Source organism: Eupeodes corollae, chromosome 2 (assembly GCF_945859685.1).
Source record: "Eupeodes corollae chromosome 2, idEupCoro1.1, whole genome shotgun sequence".
NCBI classification, from domain to species: Eukaryota; Metazoa; Arthropoda; class Insecta; order Diptera; family Syrphidae; genus Eupeodes; species Eupeodes corollae.
Genome location: NC_079148.1, coordinates 64,968,346 through 64,987,180, shown reverse-complemented (window position 1 = coordinate 64,987,180; position 18,835 = coordinate 64,968,346). Strand labels below are relative to the sequence as shown.

At 34.1% G+C, this 18,835-nt stretch overlaps 2 protein-coding genes across 2 annotated transcripts in view; one reads left to right on the top strand and one right to left on the bottom strand.

The window, feature by feature from the left end:
* LOC129945370 (uncharacterized protein DDB_G0283357) overlaps window positions 1-18,835 on the bottom strand; it is a 219,452-nt gene that overhangs the window by 138,620 nt on the left and 61,997 nt on the right. The window lies entirely within an intron of this gene.
* Window positions 12,951-14,188, top strand: LOC129944971 (uncharacterized). Its single transcript, XM_056054631.1, has 3 exons — window positions 12,951-13,208; window positions 13,366-13,505; window positions 13,843-14,188. Exons 1-3 carry the CDS (start codon window positions 12,951-12,953, stop codon window positions 14,186-14,188), a joined length of 744 nt encoding a protein of 247 aa, XP_055910606.1.

Genomic DNA, 18,835 nt, shown 5'->3' with positions numbered 1-18,835 from the left:
GCTGGAGCTGACGGAATCGCTGTCGAACTATTTAAAGCAGCAGGCGATGACTTAGTAGGGAGCATGCACCAACTCATCTGCAAAATATGGTCGAAAGAAAGCATTCCTGATGAGTGGAATCTCATCATAGTGTGCCCGATACATAAGAAAGGAGACCCTCTAAATTGCACCAACTACAGAGGCATCAGTCTCCTTAACATTGCGTATAAGATACTCTCTGCCGTATTATGTGAACGTCTGAAACCATTCGTCAACAACCTGATTGGTCCTTATCAGTGTGGCTTTAGACCAGGAAAGTCCACTATCGACCAAATACTCACACTACGGTAGATCTTGGAAAAAACCCAGGAGCTTCAAATCGATACCCACTATCTCTTTATCGATTTTAAAGCCGCGTATGACAGCATCTATAGGGAAGAGCTCTACCGAGCAATGTCTAGTTTTGGCATCCCTGTCAAACTTATCCGTTTGTGCAGAATGACGATGGAGAATGCACGTTGCTCTATCAAAAAGATCTTACCGATGCATTTGACGTCAAAAAAGGTTTTAGACAAGGCGATGCACTGTCATGCGACTTCTTCAAAATCGTTCTGGAAAGAATTGTGCAAAACTCAACCGTCAACCCTAAAGACACAATCTTCCAAAGGTCCATCCAATTACTCGGATACGCAGATGATATTGACATAATTGGAAGATCAAAGCGTGATGTCAGTGGAGCGTTTTTGAGCATTGCGACGGAAGCGAAGAAGATGGGTTAAGTGGTCAATGAGGGCAAGACCAAGTATATGCTGTCATCAAAAAAGGACACTGAACTACGACGTCTTGGACAAAACGTCACCATGGACAGCTATAACTTGGAGGTAGTTAAGGACTTTGTCTACCTAGGCACCGCTATTAATGCAAACAACGAAACCAGCGCTGAAATCAAACGAAGGATAACTCTTGCAAATCGCTGCTTCTTTGGACTTAGAAGGCAATTGAGAAGTAAAGTCATCTCTCGAGCATGTAAAATCACCATCTATAAGACACTCATCATCCCAGTTCTCATTTATGGCGCTGTGGCCTGGACCATGTCAAAGAAAGATGAGAGCGTCTTAGGATGCTTCGAGAGAAAAATTCTTCGGGTGATTTTCGGTATGTACGCATTGATGGAAAATGGAGGAGAAGATATAACGACGAACTGTACGGGTTGTACGGGTTGTACAGCGACACTGACCTAGTTAGCAGAATTAAAGTCCAACGGCTTAGATGGCTAGGTCATGTAGAGCGGATGGACATCAACGCTCCAGCCCGGAAGGTCTTCGAATCCAATCCCGAGGGATGGCGCAGTAGAGGAAGACCGCGACTCAGGTGGCGCACCCAGGTGGGCGAGGATCTCAACCAACTTGGCGTGCGAAACTGGAGACAGCTAGCTAGGGACCGAGCTGACTGGAGACGCTTGTTGGTTGAGGCCCAGGTCCGCCCGGACTGTAGCGCCAACTTTAGTAAGTAAGTAAGATTAATAATACGAATTAGTTTTTCTTCAGAGTGCAAGCTTTCGACAGCCAAACATTTTATTCTTCATATAATAAAGTCATGCAAAATGTATATTTATCAAGAAATTTGCTATATTTTAAGACATTTTTAAATTTAAAAACTTAACAACCCAAACATTTGAACAATTCCCTAAAGGAATATATGTTTGAGGTGATTAAAAATAAAGAAAGCTGTACAAAGAATTAAAAACCAGGATTAAGTTTAAAAAATATGTCTATAAAATTAAATATTTATTTATAATTTTGTTTTATTTTGGATCTATTAAATACGGTGAAGCTTTTCTAACGTGTCAAACAAAAATTTAAGTGACTATTTACAAAATAAGCTCACAAAATTATGTTAGATATAAAAACTTAGTTGCAACTTCTATTATTCTCAGAAATTGGGTCGTACATTTATTACAACTCAATACTCAAATATTCATTTTTATACGTTCATGTCACTGCAATCACTTATTTTACGTGTAAAAGTTTAATCAAATAAACGCATTGCAACATCATTAAATAAAGTGCAACTTTTATTTTTATTACAGTTTTACCTAAAACGTTCAACACCATTTTGAATTTAAAAAAAAAACATTAAGTTTAATCGTGTACTCTATCAGAATATGACTGAATATCAAATGAAATTAAAATCTAACCCCTGAAATTTAATATTTTACTACACAATTTATGAAAGGCGTTATTAAGGTTTCAATATTTTTGTTTAAACAAATGTATCCAAAAAATTCTTATACCAGTTTTGTTTTGAAAATTATTTCTCCTGAATAATCACCTAAGCTAAAAATAACTCAAACATATCCATCACCGTACACACCCCTGTGCGGCTAATGGATTAATTTAGCAAATTTTGTATATTTTCAGCAAATTGATTTCAATAAATTATAAAACGACTGAATTATGAGTAATTTACATTAAATACAAGCTTTAAAAATAAACAACTTTATGTATACTATAAATTGTTGAAATCTTAACTAGAAAATAAATAGAGCACAAAATTTATTAAACATCTTGATCAATGTCTAAAAATGTATCTGTCTGCATGAAACAATAAATAATTAATAAACATAGCATAGTATGGCGCCTTTCAAGATATTTTGAAATAATTATTTACTTTCTCAAAAACGGTTTCAGTTTTCACCACCAATCTGTCATCAGAGATGTTTCTCTATCAATGGTGTAGGTTCATCTAAATATTTAAATTAATTGAGGAGTTCGAAACGTGTCTTCTTGCTACACTTACATTGAACTGTATATTTTGCCTGATTAAATTGTAGGTATTCAATTCTGGGTATCAAGGAAGGACGTTCCCTTAAGGATACTCACATTTTTTTTCTTGTATATTCTCTTCAGCTGGGTAAGTGGCAAGAAGAGGTTTCCATATTCACAATTAATTCGTGTTCTATTTAATTGAAATTTTGCAAAGATGTAACTGAGAACTACAGTACATAAATTATGTAGGTACAATCTCTATATTTTATTTGATGAAAATGAAACTATGTACACATAAATTCTATACAGAAAAGATTTTTGTATGAATATATTTTGGATTGTTTCAATATTTGTCCTGAGAAAATTTTCCAGAAAGTCATGATATATAAATTGGATACCTATAAAGGTAATTAAATTAATGAAGGAATCCTAATTTTTTTTAATTTAAAAAAGGTAAATAGTGATTAATAGAATTGATGACACAATTGTTTTGATTTTAATCAATCTTTCTGAAAAATTTAAAATTAATTGGTAATTTTTTTAATTTCAGGGACAAAATATTGTGTACATCATTTTGTCATAAGACCTGTGTATGTCTTAATGTTTCAACACTAAAACATATTTAAATGACTTAAAAAAATTGTAGGAGTTATAAAGAGTAGTTTAATTTTAAGGTCCGATGTTAAATGTAAACCACACCTAAATACCAACATTTTTTCCGCATTTCATTTGATATTTCTCAATTTCAGACTAACTCAATTACAATCATAGAAAAATACACAGTCGAGTAATGCTTTATAGTTATTTAGGCTTATTTTAAAAATGGGCTTACAAATCAAAATACATATCGTCCACTTCTTGATTTTTTGCTGTAAATTTATTCGTTCAAAAGTGCGTATAGTCGGAAAAATCAACTCTTCGCCGTGCCCAACAACTGCACCTCTCACACTCGTCGTTGGTCAACATTATGCATAAAAGCTTGCATGCACACGCTTCGTTGGTCAACATTATGCATAAAAGCTTGCATGCACACGCTTACAAGGTGCAACTTACTCAAGAACTAAAGCCCCTTGACTATTTCAACCATAGTCATTGGTCAGAATGGTGGCAAGAAATGGAACATATTTCAAACAAAATTAGTCTTAAAGATGTGAGGTACGTTTGCGCCTCAGGGACTTCGTCAACAAGCAGAATTGCCGCAAAAAGGGTGACTGATTGGTGCAGTTTATGGACTGGTGGGCGACATCATTGGGCCGAAGTTTTTTACAAAATCAGGCCATTCAGGCAGTTACTGTGTTCGTGAGATACTAACAAATTTTGTATAGCAAGTTCAATGGATATTGGACTTCTCTCTTTGGTGTTATTAGAAGAAAAAGGTGTACGTCAATAAGCCAAAATTAATTCAACAGCTAAAGGATGAGATACTTAATTAAGTCATCGAAATTGTACCATCAAATGGAGCTGTGTACACATTTTGATTTTTTAAACACGGTTTCGTTGTTCTGTTTAAGGTTTTTACTTCTCAATATTTCAAAGATGTCGTGCTTTAACATTTCAGTAACCAACCACAGTTAGCAAAACTAAACTAAACAAGAAACCTGCTCCTACTCCAGCTTCCGTTTTCGAGCCATCATTCATGTGTAAAAATTGTGTATCCATTCGTTAGGGTCAGGAAAGATGGTGTTACAAGTTCTGTTAAAGTGTAGACAGGTTATAATGTAGTGTTTGCTGAAATGTTTCCCTACGTATTTCTGTAGAATCTGAGAGTTTCCAATGTGGCTGGTTTGGATTATATATCTAAAGTGAATGTTGCTTCCATTTCCGCAGTAGGAATGGTCCTCATTGCTCCTATAATACCTATACATATCATTCTCTGTACCTTTGTAATCGTTTTTAGGTTTTTGGTTTCATCTAACGCATTCCATCATATAAGTGAGGACTAGTCTGACGATTGCAGTGTACAATGTACATACAAATTTTAGGATTCGGTCCCCATTAGTATATAGAATCCTATCTGAGCTTTTTTGGAACTCTTTATTGTATTTGGGCCCCAATTGAGCTTTTTATCTACGATTTCTTTTAGAAGTTCAGCTTGATTTGCGTGATTGCTTAACTCTCATTTATTTCGCCAAATTCAAACTATAAGTTTGGGTTAAAAGGAATTTGAGGTTTTAGTTGCTAATGTGAAAATCAAATGAATTTGGATTCGAATTGACCAACCGAACCATACAGGTCAGAGGTTTCATAAGGGCATAGGAGGTGTGATGAGCTGGTAAAAAGAATAGGCAACGAATCTTCGTTGAATGATTTCTATTCTTGATATGTGCATGTCTTCAAATGGAGACCAAACATGCGACGCATTTTCAAGTAGAGGTCGGACAAACATCTTGTGAAGCGATCGGGTCACGTAAGGGTTACAAAATTCTTTGGACCATCCTATAACAAAACCTTATGTAGAGTTATAATAAATAAAGCAGGTGGTGTAATAGTGTGTTGAAAACTAGGGCCTAGTGACTTAAGACCCTCAATCATTCCTCTGTGTGAGAAATGTTGTCTGGAATGGAGGGGACCTACAGTTTATATGCCGAATTCGAACGGCTAATTTGAGACATTTTCATGACAAGATTTACTCTTGGAGAATTTGTCAATTCCTCGCCAGAGGCAGTACCCGTGAAAAGACGTTAGATGGCACAGGCAGGGATCGTACCCAAGACCTCTCGCTTGACAGTCCAATGCACTTTTTTTTTAATTCATTTTTATTAGTTAATTATTAAACCTATCTTAAAGCTAGATAACAATTCATTAAACAAGCCTAATTATCCATAACTTAATGATCCCATATGGACGCTCTAAGTTAAACCACAACACTTAATACTAATTCCTTTCGGCCCCAAGATCTATTTACTTCAATTCATATTTTATTTATTTTTGTATTTTTTAGAAAATTTTGAAAAAAAACTAATATCAAGATCCTTTTTTATTTTTACTTAAAAACTACTTAAAATAAGGTCCTTAATATAAAACTTAAAACTTACTCAAACTACCTGTTCTACCCATAAACAACTTAAAACTAGAACAACCACAGCAGCAAATCTAACTATCTAACATTTTTGTATTTTTTGTATTTTTTTCCATTTCTTTTTGTGCCACTATACTATAAAACAAGTATATAAGCCGGCCAAGGCTTAAAACCCCATCCCTACTACCCACTATCAAGTGCCAATTGAAGCCACCAAAACTGGTTCTCCTGCTTCACCCTATCAGTTCGGTCCCGTTCAGACACAGCCCTACTAAACCGAAGGAGCTCCGCTCCGCCTTGTGCCATGACGTCCCGATTGTACAGGAGTCGCCTATCCACGGTTCGTCGTCTGACGTGGTAGATTAGCGGAACTGCCAATCTATCCTGTATCAGACCGCATCTGTCTAAAAAGAGGAATGCCTCTGGTAGAATGAAGCCGGTCAAGCGTGCACTTTCAAAATACTCGTCGTTCGGATAAAACGCCCCGATTATTTAAAAGTGTTGGTCGAAGACATAGCTCTTGCAATGTGACCTCAAACGAGTTTTATCAAGAAATTGTCAATTCTGTTGATTCGAGCCCCGTTGTATAGGACATCGTTTGAAAAGTAATGCACATAAGAAGATTCGGCTGTTCGATATAAGCCGGTACAGCGTCGTAAACACTGCCGCTCGAACACCCGAAACTTCTCCATCTGGTAACGCTGAACCACACAGGGCACCCATAAACGATCACTGGCCGTATAAACAGAATTGTCTCCGACTTCTGGACATTTACTTTCAGTTTCCAGTCGTCGCAATATCGCTGAATCTTTTCGAAATTACGCTGCAAGAGAATTCTAATAACCTTAACCTTTCGGGCCGTTCTGTACGCAATTAGATCGTCGGCGTACGCAATTGCATTTGTAAGACTACCTATCAGATCGCTGGTGTAAATGCCGAAGAGAATCGACGAGTTCACCGCTCCCTGTTGAAGACCATTTTTAATTGAGAATGTGTGGTTGCCACTTTTGACAACAAACTTTCAACCGTTAAGCATATCATAAAGTAAAGTAAAGTAAAGTAAAGTAAAGTAAAGCCTGCTCAGTTTTAGGTAAAGACCCTCTAACCATACGGTGTCAAAGGCGTTTTCCAAATCAACCAGAACAGCACCTGTGCACTGTTGTTTTGATTTATTCCATTAGATATCAGAAACGAGCTTCGACGCAGCATGAATTGTGTCATGACCCGCCTTGAACCCTTACTGTTTATCATGAATTATTTTGTTGTCCGCAGCCCACTTAGTCAGAGCCCTATTAATGATCTTTTCGAAAACTTTGCTGATGCTTGGAAGAAGACTTATCGACCGAAGATTTGACGGGTTGGAGTTGTCCTTTCCCTTTTTCGGGAGAGGATGAATCACAGCGGTAATATGCATTATTCAGTGCATTGTTGAAGAGTGTGGTGTAAATGACAACTGCTTCCATCGGTAAATGTCTTAGTACAACGTTGGATATACCATCGAAACCAGCTGACTTTTTGTTTTTTATTGAATTGAATATAAGCTGAAGCTCAACCTTCGTCACTTACAAGGGACTTGGTCCCGTTTGCTCGGCGATTATGGCATTTGCCAGGTAATCGTATTGAACCGCATGAAACCGCGGTTCTCAGAGCGCCATTGTGTCATATCATTTCGAAGATAAAAGTGGTTAAGTAGGGCTCTGTTTTCCAGGTCGTGGTTGAGGCGAATGCTTACAATTCACCTTGTACACTTGTTGGAAAGCAGCTCCCACTGCATCCACTTTTTCCATCGGACCTTCAATTATATAAAACTCATTGTCAAAGATGGCTTCTTCTGGATCTATTTGCGCTGTCCTGAGTACGTCCCTGTTCTCTTCAGTTATATGGAGTTTAAGACACGCAGGGTCCTTATCGTTCTTTTTTCTGAATGTCTTTTTGATTTTAGGGAACATACTAGGGTCACTGGAACTAAGTGACCGGATCTTGCGGTCCCAGTTCTTGTTAATTGATAACCTGTAGTTCTCCTTAATCAACAGATTGACATTTTTTATTGACGACTTAAGTGTCCTAACCTCCAAGTCATGTGGGTCTGTAAATCGCTGTCCAATTTTTGAGTCTTGTCAGTAAGCCACTCTTGTGCTTACGTAGTGCGTCAATAGTCGCGTTTCTGTAAGCGTCCATTTGGTACCGTTCTTTGTACTTTGGTATTGTCCCTTCCATTGTTAGTTTTATGGTTTCGTCCATTTGTTGTAAATGTTAGTCAATTTATGTATTTGTCAGGTTTCTGTTGTTTGGTGGGGCTTTGTCACTCGAACGAAGTTCTCTCCCTAAGGCGTTGGTGAAACGAGGCCAACGCATCTTACTGTAATTATAAGAATGCGTTGCAACGTATTCCTCCAACTCCACGCGTTTGTTCGGAATCTGCACTAAAGCAGCCAGTCCGCAGTGATCACTGTCATACTCGAAGTTGTGATTACCCACTTTGTCTATAGCTGTCAGTCTTGTGTAGTACAGCAAAAGATCCAGAAAGGAGCCGCTTCTTGGATACGGTGGCTCTTCAGTAGCCATATTCAACGCTGTAAAGATTCATCAAATTAAAAAGATGATTACCTCTGGGATTACTATGTTGATTTCCACAATCTTCATGTTTTGCGTTCAAGTCACCGGCCAAGATGAAATCGTTTTCATCCAAGCTCAGTTTCAGTTTCCTAAAGTTACATTTTTTATAATAAAAAAAAAATTAAAATAAAACATTTAAATCAATATTAAACATCTAAATAATTTGTTTTTTTGTTGATTACTCTTTAAAAGGTTCACTTATTTGTATGCAATTTCTTAACAATTTTGTATCTTAATAATTATAAAAAGAGTATTTAATAATCTTCTTTTCTTTTGTATTTTGATTAACATTCAACTTAACCCGGAAACTGCGTCACCAGAGCAATAGAACAACATTTTCTATCAGGATGCTCTTATTAAGTTTTATTATATAATTCTCTCTCTTCTCATTTTCTACGAGTCCATAGTACCAGGGCCTTATTAAGTCAGGCATTTGTTTTTACAACCAACACACTAATAAGAAGATTGCCATCAGGACTCTGCTACTACTGCTGCTACTGCGTGCAATGTCAAAAAGAAGAAAAATGTCCTTGTTCGGTTTCTGTTTAAATAATATTGTCCCGTGTCTGTATAGTGTCACATCACTCAAGAAGACCGATAATATTGGATTTCAATATAGTTAACAAAATGACGTGGGGTTAAGGGAAAGAATAAGAGTTGCGTGCAATCGACAGAGACATTAATGTTATTCTTTGTTTCGTTTGTTGTTGTTGTGGATATTGATTTTTCTCTAATGTCTATTGGAGCTGGGGAAGATAAAGTAATACTACTTATAGATTTTCCAATTTTCTAGGAATATGTTAAGCTCTGGTTGGGGTGGAAATGGATAATGGGATTTTCTTCTTTTTTTGACATTTCAATGGAGAATGTACGTTGATCTTTCGAAATCGCTAAAATGAGTATTTGAACAAAACTTAAAACGAATTAGATGATTTGCAAAAAGTCAATTTTTCTAATTGATTTGGAGCTTGGAGTATCTTAAGACATTAATTTTATTTTTAATTTGGTATATGAAAAAGAATTTCGGTGTTCACTTGGGCGTATACGTACTTTTTTCTATTATGTAAATTTAATCATGATTCGAACTTGTCATTATCTTTGAAATTACCTATCTTATAAACATTGACATTTGCGACAGGTAACAATTCGCTAATTTACAACTTAATTAATTGGCAAAACCTATTTCATAAGAAATTTAACAATTTTGTTGTTTTATACAAAAATTGTCATGACAATGAATTGTTCAGTATTTTTCCACAATTGTTAGGAATTGTTCGAAAAATTCGAAATGACAATTACTCTCTGATCAAACGAAAAAAGAAATTCCAATTCACATATCAGTCAGTATTTAATTGACAAGTGCGACAGGAAACTGAGTTACGGTCAAGTGTTGACAGGGAAAAGACCTAAAATTAAAATAAAACTACACGAACCAATAATGATATCGACTTTAACAAATGTCATACGAAATAACTAGTACACTCAGAGAAAAATGGCAACGTAAAATGTAATGCGATTCCTTTTGAATTTACGTTGAAGGCCACTTCGAAAAAACAACTATAAATCAAAGTAAAACTACTTAGCTTTTAATACGAAACCTATTAAACAAGGTGTTTTACTACGAAACGCATTTGAATAAAAAATAAACGCGTTCAAATCAATGTATTTTTTTGGTTGAAAATATTTCAAACGAAAAACAACGTTGATTAAAAGACGGAACCTCTCTTATTTAAAGTAGAAAATATTTGTTTCTTATTCAAAGAAGAAGTCATTTATATCAAAGTTCACACGTTGTTGAATCAAAGTCGGAAAAAAATTTGGTTTCTTTGAATTAATTGCTGAGCACATTAATTCAAATTCGTTTTCTTTACATCATACAAATTTAAAAAAAAAAAAATAAGGCGAAAAAATGTAGTTTTAAATGCGTTTCCACTTTAATTTAAAGTAGAACATTTTTATTTTTGATCCAAAGGTGAAATAATTTGAATTAAAGTTGAAAAATCATTAAATCAAACTGGCGAAAATTCTTCGTTAACTTTAAATCAAGTGGTGGGAAATTTTAATTCAAACTCGTTTTCCCCTTATCACATGAAAAAATAGACAAGAAACAACGTTATTTCAAAGCTGAAACAACTTTGATTCAAAGTAGAAAATATTTATTTTCCATTCAATGACGGAACTACTTCAAATCAAAGTTGTAACGACATTAAATCAATCTCAGAATTTAATTTAATTCAAATGATCATCACTTTTGAATTAAATGCGTTTTCCCTTTACCATAAAATGTTTAAATTTCTTTAGCTATACCGACTTATTAGCTGTTCAAAGAAAAATATTTAGTTTTTAACATCATAAATAAACTGTATAAAACCATAGAAATTGTAAGTATATCCTCCAAATGTCTAGATACCCTCATACGTCAAATTTCAATAATTCACTTGCCATTAAGGCATCGCTGCAATTTTCTTATTTTTTAACTAAAAATAAGTTAGGGATTAAACCTCCCTTTGATAAAAGTATTTTTAAAAGCGATGATTTGTTAAGTAATTATTCCAAATTAGTTTCTTCCGGTATCATTTTAGACAAAGTCAGATTTGCAGGTTGTGTGACGTATGAGGGTATACTGTACAAAAATAATAACTACTTAGCTGTTGCTGATTCCTCCTTTAAGCTTTATAAAATAATTAATTTGCTGTTTGAAAATAATAATTTGTTAACACTTTGTTCCGAAATAAAGATTAAAATGTTTAACGAACACTTTCAAGCCTACGAAGTTGGAGAAAAAAACGGGAACTTACTTTTAAAAAAATATTAAGTCTTTCACAAGTCCTCCACTTCACTTATATCAAATAAATAAGAGAAAAACTTTTACAAGAAATAAATTTTTGTAACAAATGTAGATAACCAATAAATAAGCATTCTGCAAACTTTTAATAATTGAAAAAAAATATTTAAGTGTAAGAATTATTTTTGTAAGAATTGTGAAATAAATAAATACGAATCTAACAATAAGATCAAAATCTATGTATCTTTTTTCAAAAGCCTTAAGTAAAGTTCGCATTAACTTTCTTAAATTTTTGCCAAAGGTTGCTTGTCCTTTTTTCCAATTTTCAGCAATGGTTGTTTTTTCTTTGTTTTTAGTTATCAGAAAAGGTTTAATACGGCTGATCTCAGGTAATCTTATCATGTTAAATAAAAACACAATACATTTTGCATTTATTTTTTAATTTAAACCTAGTATATTTTAATATAAATAACAATTACTTCATTGAAAATAATTTCACTTTTATCTGTAATATTTCCATTTTCATTTACAGGAATACCTAATGTTTTAAAACACCAAATTTGATATTTTTTGTATTACTTTGCAATTAAATCCTAAATTAAAAGGAAATTATATTGAAAAGTAATATGAATTACATCAAATTCGACAGTTTTAAGTAATTAATTGAAATTGGCTTCATATTTGATTCAAAGTGATGACATATTTGATTCAAAGTAGCGACAGATTTGATAAGTTAAATTGTAGAAAAATTACATACATTATTAAGACAAACATATATCTTCTTCTTCTTCTTCTTCTTCTTTTTCTTCTTTTTCTTCTTCTTCTTCTTCTTCTTCTTCTATCTTCTATCTTCTTCTATATATATAAAAGAAAGTCGTGTTTGTTACAACACTTATAACTCGAGAACGGATGGACCGATTGCCATGGTTTTTGATTTGTTGGATTTTTTTCCGTCCCGAATAGCAGAATACATCTTAAAAACAATCAAAACTCTATATGTGTAATGAATACTTAATCATTTCAATAGATGCTGATTTGTTTATTACATGTCAAACATTTGTTGTCCAATCCTGTCAAAAACAAAACATTTTTTTTTGAGCTTATGGCCTGGTTGATGAGATCTTTAAGCCACAACTTTATTTTTTTCTAAAGACATCATGTGTGCGTTCAGAAATTAATTTTTTGTAAAATGTCTACAAAGTTCAAGTGCTGTTATATTTGTTTGTTTTAGACATTAATTTTCGAAAAATTATTTATTAATTATTTAATTTTTAATTCCCGAAAATTGTCTTTTTATAGGTTGTCTATGATTTTTCTTGATAAGCTATTCATATGTAGTGGATATACACTCTTTGAGCTATTGTCTATGTCTCGAAAGTTCAGGCACTGTTATTATATTTGGTGGTTTTATGCGAGTGCACATTTTAATAACAATGCCGCGTCCTAGAAGATCTAATCTTTTCCAGCGAAGCCGTAATTCAAGTTGGCAACGGAATATCGCTAGTCAATTATCTGATGGAGAACGAGAAATTGCACGAGAATAGCGCCGTGTTAGTATGGAGCAAAGAAGGGCCTTAATTCTCAAACACAAGAGCAAAGAGAGGCAGCCCGTGAAACGACTAGGTTAAAAATGAGAAATCGTCGAGCTTATCGTACAGATAAACAGAGAAATATTTTTCGAAGTACAAGAAGAAATGGTTCAAGTATTGATTTGAATCGAGCAGCGTTTCTGTATGATTGCAATATCGACTACAGCTTGCATCGTTAAGTTTGCATTGGTCCAATGGACGTTGATTGCCAGCAATCAGTTTCAATCAATCAGAAGTTTGCTGTTGAGACGCCTGGTTTGTGCTGCCTTAGTGTTAAAGTGAAATTGCCATTATTGGTCCCGCCACCAGAGTCATTATGTTCCCTGCTTTATGGCGAAACACTAGAATCACGAAATTTTCTAGCGAACACTCAAAAATACAATGTCTGTTTCCAAATGACTTCATTTGGGGCGGAAATTATCGAAGAACACGGATATAATCCAACATTTAAGGTAATTTACGTTAAAAACTTTATTTTCTATCATTGTAAAAAAATCTGGAATGTAGTTTGTTAGATTTTTGTACTTGTCTCTGAAATGAAAATGGCATGTTACTATTTGAAAAAAAGTGTTTGTAAATCTAACTATAACTATAGTTTTGACTTTACAGATTCAAGGCCAGATTTGCCATCGCATTGGATCATTGCAACCTATAGAAGATGCACAGTTTAAACTCTTGCAAATATACTTCAAGGGCAGTAGGGAAGAACAACTTGACAGGCGTCAAGGGATCAACACAGCTACGATTTGGTCAGGCTGATCAAGACTGCTTTAGAGCACATGCCAAGTGATGACTATAAAGTTGTGATCAGAGCAGATAAAAGACCAGCTGGAACACATGAACGCACATTTAATGTTCCAACAATCGATTAAGTGGCAATCCAAGTGGTGAAAACTTGGAAACACGTGATATTGTACTTACACGACGCAATGCTGGGCAACTACAAAGAATATATGAAACACACCGTTTATATGGCGCGTTACAATACCCGCTGATGTTTTGGCAAGGAGACGATGGATATCACTTCAATATCAAAATGATTAATTCATTGAATGGTAAGGTCAATATTGTTGTTTTCATTTTTAGTGCACTTGTTTCAGGTGGGGTAACTACCAAGAAGGTTAGTTCGATGAATTATTACGCATATCGTTTGATGATTCGTGAAAATTCTGACAATTATTTGTTGCGATTTCGTCGACTGCTTCAACAATATTGCGTTGACATGTACGTTAAAATCGGAACGGAGCGCTTGACTTTCATTCCATTGAATCAAGCTAAATTGCGTTTGGAAGAGTATATCCATTTACGCGATGCAATTAGCACAGAAGGAGATTCAGAAAACGTTGGTCGATTGACTATTTTACCGGCGACATATGTATATTTTATTTTACCGCGTCATTTGCATGAATATGCGCAGGATGCAATGACATAATGTTCTTGATTATGGTCGGACAGATCTATTTATTACATTTACATATTATCCGAAATGGATAGTAACTATTCAATTGGTGCTTCCCGGACAAACATCAAGTGATCGACACGACATCACCGCACGTGTTTTCAGCCAAAAATTCGGTCACTAATGAATTACATTGTTAAGCAACACGTCTTTGGGAATACTCGATGCTGGATGTATTCAATCGAATGGCAAAAACGAGGCCTACCGCATGCTCACATTCTGATTTGGTTAGTCGAAAGAATTCGGCCAGATCAAATAGATGACATCATAAGAGCGGAGATTTCTGCTCCTGAAACCGATACAGGCCTACATGATGTTGCAGTCACAAATATGATTCATGGACCGTGTGGCATTATCAACCGACAATCACCGTGCATGGTCAACGGCAAGTGTTCCAAACGAAAATTGACGGCAGAGACCATTACAGGCAACAGCATCGATCGCCCGATGATAATGGTAGAACTATAACAACTAAAGTGAAAGGAAACGATTTCTTAGTTGACAACAGTTGGATTGTTCCATATTCGCCACTTCTTTCCAAAACATTCAAAGCACATTGTAATGTTGAGTATTGCAATTAGGTCAAGTCAATTAAATACATTTGCAAATATGTCACGAAAGGGAGCGACATGGCGGTTTTTGGTATTCAAACATCCAATACCAACGATGAAATCACGCGGTATTAAGTTGGTAGATATGTGAACTGCAATGAAGCAATTTGGCGTGTATTTCCATTCCCTATTCACGAACGTCATCCCACTGTTTTACATTTGGGGGTGCATCTAGAGAACGGTCAGAGAGTATATTTCACAGCGTCGAATGCTGCTCAACGTGTTACCTCATGTGCGGCAGTTTGTTAGTAAGTTTAGGAATGCCAGCGCCAGATCGCGGAATGAATGACACATTTAATAGAGAATTGGAACGTGAACGTGAATATGATCCACATGAACTAATCCAATCAGCTAAAACGAAAATACCTCTGTTGAATCCTAAGCAGAGGGAAGTCTATGAAACACTGATTAATGTAATTGGTGATGGAAATGGCGGCTTATTTTTTTTGGATTCCTCCGGTGGAACTGGGAAGACATTCCTCATGTCATTGATTTTGGCCACTGTACGTGAGAGATCCGAAATTGCGGTATCAATTGCTTCTTCTGGAATAGCGGCCACATTGTTAGACGGATGCCGTACGGCTCACTCAGCGTTAAAATTGAGTATAAACTTTCAAACTACTGAACAACCGACATGTAACATTTCGAAACACTCTGCATTGGCCAAAGTTTTAGTAGCATCAAAAATCATCATATGGGACGAATGTACAATGGCGCACAAACTCGCATTGGAAGCACTAGACCGAGCATTAAAAGATCTGCGCAATGACTCGAGATGTTTTGGTGGTGCAGTGATTTTATTATCTGCCGATTCCCGACAAACACTACCAGTCATTCCAAGATCTACTGCTGCCGACCGACGGTACGAAGTTCGCCGGTTCACCTATATATATTCTCATTTAAAAATATTTTATTTATACTTTAAGGCCTTCTTTTTCAAAATGTCACTTACTTAGAAACCTACGAAAATGCTAGTTACAAAAATATTCTTCCTATTCTATTTTTTCAAAACTAAGTTAAAAAGTTGTGATACCCTTGTGAACTTTCCAGAGCAGTTTTGTGCATTCAAAATTTAACTACCCTATATTTTGTATGTTTTGTTTATTTCAAGACCATGCTATTGTTCCTAATTTGCCTGACATTAGTCCTTATATGATGATGGTGTGTAAATTTGTATACATTCACTATGAGGTTCACTTAAAATAAAGAGGTGTGTAGTTATAAACGAACACAACCTGACATCCTTCTTCACAATCACACATCTACGAGTACTTCTTTTCAAGTTTCATTTCAAACCCCCTGCTGGCAGATACCTTACACCGACCATAAAGCTTATACGAAACGAATCCATTTGTTAAATTTCTAATTAGCCTCATATTGTTGTCGTCACACTTTTCTTGTTGAAAAGGCTACACGAATAAAAAGGGACAATGACGAAAAATACCTCCTCTAGAAAATACCTCTACCTACACTATTTATATAGTTTTTCCTTAGTATCGTCTACTTTTTCTGTAATAGAAATTCTGCAGCATTTTACAATGCCAATCCAGCGCCCACTCTAAATGGTTTAGAGAAAAAGTTTTTTTTTTTTTTAAAATCCTTTAGAACATGTTTAGTCTTTAAATAGTTACAAAAAAAGTATCTAATTGCTAGAAAACACCTCACATAAGCCTGCAGGGGTTTCACGTAACCTCCTTTTTTTCAACATCGCATAGGAACTGTACTACTCGTAGTCGTACTCGTACTCGTATTCAGTTTGAATGTAGGTCTTTGTATGTAGTGTGAAAGCCACCCTCATTAATGGTGTAGCAGTGTTCTTGTTACCTGACACGATTTCGAGGTAAGCAATCGACCTTTCAGCACCGCATCTTCATCCGATGTGCCATGTGCTATAGCCATGTACCCGGCCCCATCTCCATATATATACGTGTATATCCGAAACAACGTATCTAACCTCTAATGGTTATATATGTTCATAGATACGTTTGATTTTAGGTGTCTGACGAAAAAAAAGAACATAAGAAAACCGCTGATGGCGGTTTTGTGTTTCTCGTTTATAGCCATCAAGTACGGAGCCAGAGGGGTTGAATTTTGTTTAGGATATTTTTTTAGATCATTGAATTTTCAGAAATAGATTTTCTCACAATAATTGATTTAAGCCAATAAATTCGTTATGAGCAGGAATCTGATGTTTAGGAATTATTTATGAGCTTGACTATCAAAAAATTTAAAAGGATGTATCTTTTACCCAAAGTTTAAGATTCTGATTCTTGGTGACAAGCTATTCGGAAATGAAGTCTTTTAAATTTTATTTTTGCCTGATACTAAAATCTCTATACAATTTAAATTTCTTTAAATAAATATAGAAGACATCTTACACATCTTGTGAAATACAAGGATTCCATTAAAATTTTAAGGAGAAAACAAAACAATTTTTAAGAACAATGCAACAAAAATAAATACAAAAATATTTTTCTTTTGTTTTAAATATCTATTAAAAAACACGATGCTTTCCAACTTGACTGAAAAAGTATGCTGACATCGTCCGTCGAACAATTAATTAAGACACATAACAGTTAAGTAACTGATGATGCTTTTCTGAACTTATTGTATTCAATGTCGAAGTTAATGACAAAAAAGGAAAGGACAATGATAAAACACTTTGTTTTCCAATTTAGAAGGACAAAGAATAAAAACGAAAAAGAGCATCAGTTTCTACAAAAGATTTATTACTTTTAGATCTATTTAAGGAAACGTCATTTTGGAAAGGATATGAGGTCCTTTCTCATTGGTGTTCGTACCTACTTTTTCATTATTCCTTAGTTTCTAAATGTTTTTTTTTTTTATTTTTGGCATTCATTTAGATTAAGTTGAAGTTTTAGAGCTCAAAAGTTAACAATACTTGCCATTACTATTATTATAAGCTTTTTTATTGCCTTAAGTTTGATATATACATTAATTGATACCTATTAAATTTAATTTTCATTTAGATTTTACTTAACATAAAATCACATCTAACATTACATACATGTATACTTTTAAGTTAAAATTGAATTGCAATTAAAAAAAAGGGGCTGGGATGCGACCCACACTGATAACTTCCCATCCCGTCTGTCGATTTGTCTTGCTTAAAAGTTTGTCTATATGTACTAGTATCAATTTTACCAAGTTTGCGTACTATTTTTTGAAGATTTTATTTTTTATGAAAAAACGGACTATTGGATTTTTATATAAAAACCATTGAATAGTGAAAACAATATTTTCTGTAAAATAAATAAGTTTGAAGCCAATATCTAAACTTTTTGAAAAGATATTTGAGTCGAAAATCAATTTTTACCAACTTTTGTTAAATTTTTTGTTCTTAATTTTTTGTACAAAAACTATCAATTCGATTTTTCAAAATTTTACTGAATGTTAACAACAATATTTTTTGAAAGATAAAAGTAAATTAAAGCCAATATCTCAAAGTTTTAAAAAGATATTTGAGTCGATATTCAATTTTACCAACTTTTGTTAATTTTTTTTTTGGTTTTTAATTTTTTGTAAGAAAACTGTCAATTTGTTTTTATTCAAAATTTTACTGAATGTTGACAACAATAGTTTTTAAAATATAAAAGTGAATTTAAGCCAATATCTCAAAGTTTTGAAAAGATATTTGAGTCGAAAATCAATTTTTACCAACTTTTATTATTTTTTTTTAGGTTTTTGTTTTTTGTAAAAAAACTGTCAATTCGATTTCTTTCAAAATTTTATCGAATGTTTAAAACAATATTTCTTATAAAATAAAATAAGTTTTAAGCCTAAATTTTAAGTTTTTGAAAAGATATTTGAATCGATATTCAATTTTTACCAACTTTGAGTGATGTTTTTTTTAGATTTTTATTTTTTATAAAAAAAACTGTCAATTCGATTTTTCTCAAAATTTTATCAGATTTCAAAAACATTGTTCTGCGTTGTTCAAAATTGTTTTGGAGATGAAATTATATTTTAGTCGTAAAATTTTGGAGGT

What these genes read in the sequence shown, in the direction of transcription:
- LOC129944971 (XM_056054631.1), top strand. Translation starts at nt 12,951, where the DNA reads ATGGACGTTGATTGCCAGCAATCAGTTTCAATCAATCAGAAGTTTGCT. An exon ending in GATATAATCCAACATTTAAG is followed by an intron (nt 13,209 to 13,365) that starts GTAATTTACGTT and finishes TTGACTTTACAG; the next exon opens with ATTCAAGGCCAGATTTGCCA. An exon ending in ATCAACACAGCTACGATTTG is followed by an intron (nt 13,506 to 13,842) that starts GTCAGGCTGATC and finishes TTTCATTTTTAG; the next exon opens with TGCACTTGTTTCAGGTGGGG.